Here is an 8,982-nt window from a genome sequence, read left to right on the forward strand (position 1 = left end):
ATGCCCTTTTGTATCTTTCAACCACACAGAATCTCTTAAACAATGCAAGCGAAGGGTAGTGTACATTGCTACTCGAATACATAGCCGTACGCTAACCTCAGGCAGAAATGGTTCGACTCCCTCAAGCCGATCAAACTCAGCGGCATCCTACCAAGACTCCGATAGCATCAATAATGGCGGAAATATCATCTCGCAAGATTCGATAGTGGGCCCAGCGACGCAAGTCCGCTCATTAAGTTTTTCCAAAGATAATCACTACCTTATCATGGTTTCCCAAGTGGATCCTGTGCATCTGTTGGTTCGCGCATGGGACACATACAGCGGTACCTCCTGTGCAAATCAGAAAATAGGTTTTCAGGTATGTCTACCTTTTGGTCCTCAATTTTGACTTTAACACGCATGGGGCTAACTGTCAACTACCGTTATGTACAGGGACCAGCTTCCGTGGATGAGCCTCTCTACACTGCATGTTCCGTATTCAATCGCGAACCACGATTGTTTATACTTTGTCAACGCAAATATCTCCTTCACCTCAGCTCTTGGCGTTGGGATCGCAAGGTCCACACGCTACCTAACCAGGCGGTCAACATTTTTGTCCGTGATGATGATGAGGCCTTAATCATATTAGGTGACAATGGGAGCGACCGACGGCTTCGTACCTATGTCTTGCCGATCCCCATCTCGGGCAGCCCCGAACCAGCGAAAGTAGCGCTCAGCAACCTGAATCAGTATAGGGCGGCTCTGGATAGCGCGGTACTGACACGCACAACAAGGGGGCAGATTGTTTTGACAGTGGCCACCTCAAGAGGCGAATTTCTTGCTGTAAAGCTTCCAGATGACACATGAGATCCGTTCTCCTACGCAGCGTTTGTACTTCTCTATACTGAACGATGTAATGTTTCCAATGATGTGACAACGCTATGCTTGTGTTTCTAATTGAAATGCATGCAAACCAGAGCCAAATCCGATATTGAATATTGCATAACGCCCTATGCCAGCAATTCAACCTTCCCCTTCGCATGTTTTGAGTGACGTTTACTCCGGACCCACCAGTATAGCACTGTCACGGCCGTCAGGGGCACGGCACACACTACGAATATCCAAAACTGGGGAGACACAACGAGATGGTGGGTTTGAGGGTCCATCTCAAAGAATGAGTTCATTCCGAGGAGTGTCTGTGTATTAAGGAGCTATGTCAGTGATACAATGTATGTCCGAAACAAGTGGGACTGAGGCAAGGACAAACATACTGCCATGAAAGTGGACGGTAGATAAATGAGTGTTACAACAGTGATAACCCGGACTGTCGATGAGTCGTCAACTGTGGACGAAGTGAGGTCCAGCATATAGTCGGATTGCTCCTGTGCCGTATGAGAGTTCTTGAACGAAAACGTGTCTGCGATGAGTTGAGCCGTGGTTGCAGCCCGACTTTGAAGGAACGATGCTGCCTGCAAGTAGGCGTCGGCATAGCTTTCATAGTTGTCGAGTAGCTGATCCATCTTGTGCCACGGTAAATGCTGCACGCCACCGCAGTCCTTTAATGCATTGTTTGCTTTACGCAAGGTCTGCAAAGTCTTGTCAAAGGAGCGAAAGAGAGCTTGCAACGGTAGACACCGAGATTCCACGGAGCGAATGGAGGTCAGCATTTGATGGTTGACCCTGAGCGGGTCTTGGATGCGTTCTGTCACAGTCGTGTTGGACTGAGCGAGGTTAGCTTGATAGGTGGCTAATAATATTATTCATGACATACGACCGTCAATACCGTAGCCTCGTGTGAGCCTAGGTATTCCCTCCATTTCGGGAAGAATGTAGCAAAGAGGAGATTATGAATTAGCAGTGGATGTGACGTTAATTGCGAGCACTGGGATGGAGACATGAGCATGTCCATCAGCCGCTGCTGAAAGAGGCAATCCCTGGTGGGATTCAAAAATATCCATGTCGAATGCTTTGTGGCTGTGTCAAATCTTTGATAGACACCTGTTTGTCGTATTGTCCAAGAATCCGGTTTGTCGTTGTTGGTCTTCTGAGAGGCGTATTTAAAAATATAGGCGACCTCTAATATATAGGCATTAGCCAGGATCATTTAGTAGTCGCTGTGGACTTACCTATACTTTGCTCATTCCAAACGAATGTGGGTGCACTGCTAAAGGCTGTTTCTGTAGCCATAAACCTATCGTGGAAGGATAATGAGAGATTGTGCAGCATATGCGAAGAGCTAGTCAATTTTCCAATCTCTTCGAACATCTCCTGCGTAACATTTAATGGTCTCCATGAGTTCCCTTGGTTGATAGATCTACGATCTCATTAGTTAGGTCTCCGGTGGTTTGACATTGTCTCTATCTTCGACGACCTACATAAAGCGCAGTCCGTTTGACTCTGTAGATGCCACCTTTTGATGTGCTTGTAACTCGGCCAATGATGAGAATGTTCTTCGTGTTACTGCTCATGAAGGGTCAGCCAATATGTCGTCGTAGAGAAGGTGATGAACAAACCGCGGTGTTCTGAGTCGCTATCCGTCCAGTCAACCTGAACTTTCGATTCATCGTCCTGAAAACATGTTCGGGACTTTGCTACATGCCAAAGATCGTCTATGTATGGCACCAAACTGAAAGGGTCGATTGGGCGGGGTAAAGAAGTTTGGACATGTTCGGTAAGTGCAACCATCGTGATTTCTAAGAATTTATATACAACGATAGATCTGTAGCAACCAAATCGCAGGAATAATATCTTGACTCTTTCAGGCTAGAAAGGCCCAGACTTCAGTGTTTATATTATGCTGCATATTGTCACGAAATAAAAAAGGTCATTAAAAAAACTCAGCAACACGATGGCCAAGCGCCCTGCACCGCCAATCCTTTCTCAAAGAAGGCCAAGCGCTGTCTTCCAGAACTCTCACCCTGACCAGTCACTGCCACTTCATCCCGACCACTCAGAGTGTGGAAGATCAATCAGACGCTTCTCTAAAACAAGTAACGTGCAATCAGTCAGCGTCCCAGCACAGCCTCAGGCTCATTTGCTGACCGGAGAACGCCTACCTCAGCTCTTGCTGTTTGGTGTCAGCCACAGACTCAACGGAAAAGGTTCAAAGAAAGTGGACCTGGAACTTACACGGGTCACCTCTCGTGGTGCATCGAACGACCAAATTTCGTCATCGAGCTTTTTCAAACTTAAGGTTACCAGATATCCTCTTGAACCCTTGGGAATTTCTTACTCGAATGTGAAAGTTCAACCCTGGGTGATCAGGGAACAGTCGCTCCAGGAGGGCTTGTAGCTTTTCTCGCCGTAGATAATTGCCAGCCGCGTCTTGCCTCCGCGTCCGTGGTGGAGGGGAGGAATTCGATGTACTTGTTTGAGGGAATGTAGGTGTCCAGGAGAGTCTTTTGAGCATCGTCGGTCTACTGTTGTTGGAAGTACAATCAACCAAGAATAGTAATACGTTCACAGGATGCTTAATGGTGCTTAGGTGTGTTTAGGGCGGATAGGAGGAGGAAGTCAGTATTGCAATAATCTCGCTGGGTTCCCAGCATCCCGCGTGGTATACGAGGCTAAGGGCAGATTTAATGCTGGGTGGCAGCCTTGGGGCTCTGCTGGGTAATGCGCAGGGTAATGATTCATAATAAAGATTTTTGCTTGCTGTGGCCAAACTGTCATCTCGGTTCTGATCGGGATAGGAGGATGTTTGCCCCCCACGCAGTGTTGTGGTTGGTGGCCTTTGACACTTGACAGTTGTATCGTCCTGCACGGATCTCTAAGTCCAATCAATTTTTCCGAGGCTTATCAGCAACCCCGCAGAAATGGTGCTTCTCAGCCTCGTGGACGACGGTTCCCCTCAGGCCTCGTATTTGTCTATCCGTAGCGTCGCGCTATAATGCTGGCAGCACCAGCCTCGTGCGTGATCCTCAAGCTCGCCCTTGAGTCACTGTGGCTTTCGTCGCTGTCTTTTTCATGGTTTAGCCAATTTATTCTCCTATCCTCATCATGCCGCCTGCGACAAAAGGCTGAGCTTGCGACAACATGGCTACTCACGGCAGTGCAGATCACGATGGGCTGGATATGAGCCAAATCGATTGGCTTCCGCGCATGCTTACCGTACCTTCACTCGGGACGTCACCCGGAACATCAGAGCCACGACGGTCGGATACGCATCTACAACCCTCGCTGAGCTCAATCTCCTTTAGACAACCGGAAAGTGTAACAGTAGTTGTGGATCCACGCGATGGCGCAGGGTCCGATCAGGTAATCCTGGATGAGCAGGATCGAACCGTGAAGTAAGGGGTGACCGAAATACGGGGACGATGTGCATTTCGAGACAGTTATTGGCTAACCTTGCTGCCACGTTCTAGTCGACGATTGCGTGGAATCCATGTGTTTGTGAGTAATTGGCCGCAATGTGAAATAACCTTACTGACCGACTGTCTTTCTGTCTAGATGATCACCATTAGCGGCGTCCTCGGCGTTGGACTTTATCTTCGAAGTGGATCTATATTGCGAATCGGTGGGCCGGCAGCTGTTTTGATCTCATTCTCAGCCATGGGCTTGCTAGCCTGGTTGGTCATGCAATGTATAGGGGAGTTTCTCGCCATATGGCCGGTCGCCGGTGCGCTCGTGGAGTTCGTCGGGACATTCGTTGATGAAGACCTGGGCACTACAGTCGGTATCGCATATTGGTGGGTCCCATTGACGAGGCGGAGTATGGCCGTTTCACAAAACTTCCAGCTAACGGTAGTCGCATGCAGGATATCCTACTGTCTGAACTTTGCTGCTATGATTGTGGCTGCTGCTGGCGAGGTAGAATTCTGGAACACAAGCAAGGCTATCCAGGGCACGGTCATTCTATTCATAGTGCCGCTGTTCCTAGTGCTGCTTAATAGCTTCGGCGTGCAAGTATGCCTCTCAGTCCCTGGCATACTGAATATTACTCACCATCGATCAAGGTATATGGTTTTACTGAGGTCATTGGGGGCTCTGTGAAGATCCTCGGGGCCATTGTTGTAACTGTGTCGATGATCGTGATCAATGTTGGAGGTAAGAGCACGTGTCTCTACGATACCCTATTTCTGACAGCATACAGGTGGAAGGGAAGGACACATTGGCACTAGATGTAAGATCTTCCGACCGTATTTTCTCTTCAAGTTCTCACCCGCTTTCAGACTATCGCGACTCATCTATATTTCAGTACGATGATAGAGCAGCGGGAAACTGGGTGACCGCGTTGTTGTATGCCACCTCTCTGGTCCAACATATGATTACCAGGAATAATAACACTATACAGCATTTCCTTTTCCATTGCCGCATTTTCCTTCGTAGGTGTTGACATTGCAGCCGCAACGGCGCTCGAGGCACGTCCCGACAGAAAGCGAATTTCAGCGGAGGACCCTCTGAACGAAGAACTGAAACAACCATGGCCCTTCATCTCGATTCGCTTCTCTGCGACCTGGACGAGCTTCATTGCGTGGATAGCTTACTTCGTCGCAGGGTTCGTGATGACCCTGAACTTACCCTGGGACTCTGATCAATTACCAGAGGCTGGATGGCTGGGCCATCCCGGTCCAAAATCCGATAGGCCAACTGATTCAGGCTTTGTGATAAGCGCGAAGCAATCTGGGATCAAAGGACTAGCGGACCTGTTTAATGTCATTTTATTGTTCACTGCCCTTACCTGTGCCAATACCAATTTATATGTGGGATCCCGCACACTCTTTGGTTTGACACGAAAGATATACGGAAGAAAGTGGCGGTGGCTGGCATTCTTCGGCAAGACAAACAGCTACCAGGTTCCAGTCAGGGCCATGTTTCTATCGTGCTGCTTCTTATGGGTGCCTTTTCTATATCTGTCGCCGAATAATTCGAAGGGTACCACTATCGCTAGTGTAAGCGAAACATAGCCGAAAATATGCAATTTCGGAGGGGAACATATGCTAACATTGCCACCAGCTTCTTGAAGTGCTATCCCAGCTAGGGTCTGTAAGCTGCCTCATTGTGTGGGCTTGTGAATGTTGGGCTTTTATACGCTTCTATAATTGGTGAGTCATTTACGATGTTGTTCAATTGATACTTCTGTTCTTTTTCTACTTATTAGTCTTCTTAACCATTTCTAGCATGAAAGTACATCAAGTCGAGCTCCATAACTCCCCCGACTTCGCACATGTCTGCCGCTTCCGTCGTCCTGGCGCCCCGGACTATTATCCATGGCGTTCCCACGGCCAACCCGTAACAATGTACCTCGCCGTAGGGGGCTGTCTGTTTACTCTCATTGTTGCTGACGGAGCAGCGTTGTGGCATGGCTTCCAAGCGTCCCTATTTTTATCAGCCTATTTAGCGGTATGTACATGCAAACCACGTGATATCACTGTATCTCTATAAAGCAATGGATACTAACAGACTATACAACAGCCTCTATGTTTCTTGTCACTATGGTTCGTCATTAAAACGTATCGTTCTGGAGGCTGGCAGAACATCAGGTGGGAGCTCGAAGATCTATCAAACATCATCGAGGTGAAGGAGAAGATCCGAAAGTTGGACGAGCTTAAGGATCGTGCCACGGCCAGGGATGGTGCTCAACAGAAGCCTGGATGGGGGAATCTTTGGGGGGTGATCTGAGGTTTTTTCCTTACAGCTATGTAGGCCTATGTGTTTCTGGGCGGGTTCTGGTCCAAAATCCAAGACCTACCCCGACCCAGACAGATTTAGATTAGCCTGACCCACAGATTCCCCAGACTATATCTAACTAGATTTACTATAACTAATTAAACGGTTACTTTATCTACTTAAATAAGATAGCAGTTTCAAGCAGATTCCTACATTCATGTATTATTATTCATTTTTACTATCGTTAATTTATACTAAGATTACCACCACTATATAGATATATAATCCAGGCTCCAACAAAAGTAGTTAACAACGAAAAGAGCCCTTCAGTTAGCGCTCTATAAACTCTATCTTCGCCTTGAAAATTCACCATCTAAATTGGGGCATCGGGCTTGGCAGTCAACTGACAGATGAACCTACCACCGTCCACTTTGAGCGCTCGATGATCTGCATCTCTTATCGTCTTTAAACAATGGTGAACTTTCTTCGGAGGCTCACCATTGCTAGAAGCATATCAACCTTACCCTGTTTCCGCAAACCGTGGTTCCTTTGCGAGCAGGCTGCCATATCTGTTTCCCGCCATCACTTCTCCACCAGTCCACAGGCTTTCAACGAAGAACTCTTTCAAAAAGTGGTAGGGAAAAACCAGAACAGGCGCTCACCGTGAGTGAACATGTAGCATATCGAAAGCAACCCCCCCTCTAGGCTCGTTAGGTCTCGTCGACATTTCTTGGATGGGACGTCTACAGTGAGTCAGTCTTACTACTTCCAATCGTATCCATACAGTTTATCGATGTGTCCTTTATTTATTTTTATTTTTTAAAAAAGTTTTTTTTGGCAGACACGCTGGATCGCTCAAGTATAACTACAAGGTGAGCAGTTTCAGAAAATAGGACCCTATAGTATTTATTCTTCCCCCATCGTCCCTACCTAGTGTTACTAATGCGGATATACATAATATAAAAGTAGAATTTTAACACCAATAAAAGACGATACCTAACATATTAGATACATTTACCGACAATATAAACTAAATCTTATCTGAAGCTTTATAGGCAGCTTCACTATGTATCTTCGAATATTGAATCTGAAAGCTTGGAGTAATAAATAACAAGGAGAACACAAATACAGAGAAACGTGGCCAGCAAGGGGAGCAAAGGGTATGGATGTAGTCCTTACATACTAGCTAATGGCAAACTGAGGCAAACCGAGGCTATCAAGGCACCAACCTGTTGCCAAGTGAGAATGACGACGCAGCGGATTCAATGTATACATCATGGTTACGCCGACTAATAGACGCGAAGTCCTTACATTACCTCTCACAACCTTAGTCAGGTCCCATTAGCAATAAACCCCTTCGCGATACAATCAAACCACACCAGCAAGATGGAATCCTTGGACCAGGCGGTGTCCGAGGGAGATCTTATCCTTCTTTACGTCCTGGGGCAGAGGGCCTTCATGTTCCTTGTTGAATCATGCCCTGACAGTCAAATCTCGAATCCCAAAATATCGTCTATCACAGTCAGGGAAGTGAAGGTGGGCTATTTAGACGAACCCGGTCGCTGTGTAGTATCCGGTCCAGACGTCTATTATAACGAGGAGGAAGACGATGATACATCAGAGGACGATGACAGTTCTAGTGAAGTAAGCTATGGCCTTACATGGGGTCGACTGAGTATGTATGTGGCTCGCTTCCCTGCGGATTCTAAAATTGAATACCGCGTCAACCCCCATGGACGGTATGCCAACCTGCTCCCTTCCATACTCCCCGAAAGGAACGGTAGTATTCTAACCCTTTCCACATAGCGATGTCCTGAAGGACTACTGGCGTGGCAAATGCCCGTTTTGTCAAACGCTTGGTTGGTACTGTCCCGGCTGTTCTTGGGACTTTCCAGACCTTCGCGGTGGGTGCTCTGTAGATCAGTCGTGTCCCGTGTGCCTAGGCTACGATTTCGCTATGGACGATAAAATCAGGTCGAGAGAGGTGGGAGAGTACGAGACTAGGCTCTCCAGAGGCGAGTGTTCATTTGGATGTTATGGGGAACCTGAAGAACTGAAACAGGAGATCCTCAAGATGGTACGGGAACGATATGAGTTCATCGATGCTCGGAGGCAGGAGATGGGTCTCAGTGGCTATGATGTAGATGACATAGTGGAGAGTTGGTTTGCTGATGGCGACGACGAATGAGGCTGTGATTAAGTCCAATCTTGCTATGCAGTAGGTCTGTTTTGGTGGACGATAACATTTTGTAGCTTTTACGGTTCATGATAATATCTCAAAAGGCGACTTTTACCTTCTATTATATTTTGAGATTCAATCTTACGGTGAAAGTATGTGACGGTACACACATTTTATCATAAGCTCTGCATGATGGAGACCTCAGCCCGTAATAT

The 8,982-nt window shown here is 47.2% G+C and overlaps 3 protein-coding genes across 3 annotated transcripts; 2 read left to right on the plus strand and 1 right to left on the minus strand.

The window, feature by feature from the left end:
* Positions 1 to 989: 989 nt before the first annotated feature.
* On the minus strand, positions 990 to 2,664 carry AO090005000248 (uncharacterized protein; the record flags this gene model as incomplete). Its single annotated transcript, XM_023234197.1, has 6 exons — positions 990 to 1,190; positions 1,251 to 1,700; positions 1,751 to 2,055; positions 2,106 to 2,293; positions 2,355 to 2,439; positions 2,493 to 2,664. The coding sequence occupies 6 exons, from the start codon at positions 2,662 to 2,664 to the stop codon at positions 990 to 992; spliced, it is 1,401 nt and encodes a 466-aa protein (XP_023088872.1).
* A 1,350-nt stretch (positions 2,665 to 4,014) lies between these two features.
* AO090005000246 (uncharacterized protein) lies at positions 4,015 to 5,885 on the plus strand (the record flags this gene model as incomplete). The annotated part of the gene is made up of 6 exons (XM_023234198.1): positions 4,015 to 4,268; positions 4,344 to 4,371; positions 4,429 to 4,884; positions 4,935 to 5,025; positions 5,107 to 5,203; positions 5,273 to 5,885. The coding sequence occupies 6 exons, from the start codon at positions 4,015 to 4,017 to the stop codon at positions 5,883 to 5,885; spliced, it is 1,539 nt and encodes a 512-aa protein (XP_023088871.1).
* A 2,089-nt stretch (positions 5,886 to 7,974) lies between these two features.
* AO090005000245 (uncharacterized protein) lies at positions 7,975 to 8,776 on the plus strand (the record flags this gene model as incomplete). Its single annotated transcript, XM_001817285.1, has 2 exons — positions 7,975 to 8,327; positions 8,395 to 8,776. The coding sequence occupies 2 exons, from the start codon at positions 7,975 to 7,977 to the stop codon at positions 8,774 to 8,776; spliced, it is 735 nt and encodes a 244-aa protein (XP_001817337.1).
* Positions 8,777 to 8,982: the final 206 nt, after the last annotated feature.

Source organism: Aspergillus oryzae, chromosome 1, assembly GCF_000184455.2.
Source record: "Aspergillus oryzae RIB40 DNA, chromosome 1".
Lineage (NCBI taxonomy): Eukaryota > Fungi > Ascomycota > Eurotiomycetes > Eurotiales > Aspergillaceae > Aspergillus > Aspergillus oryzae.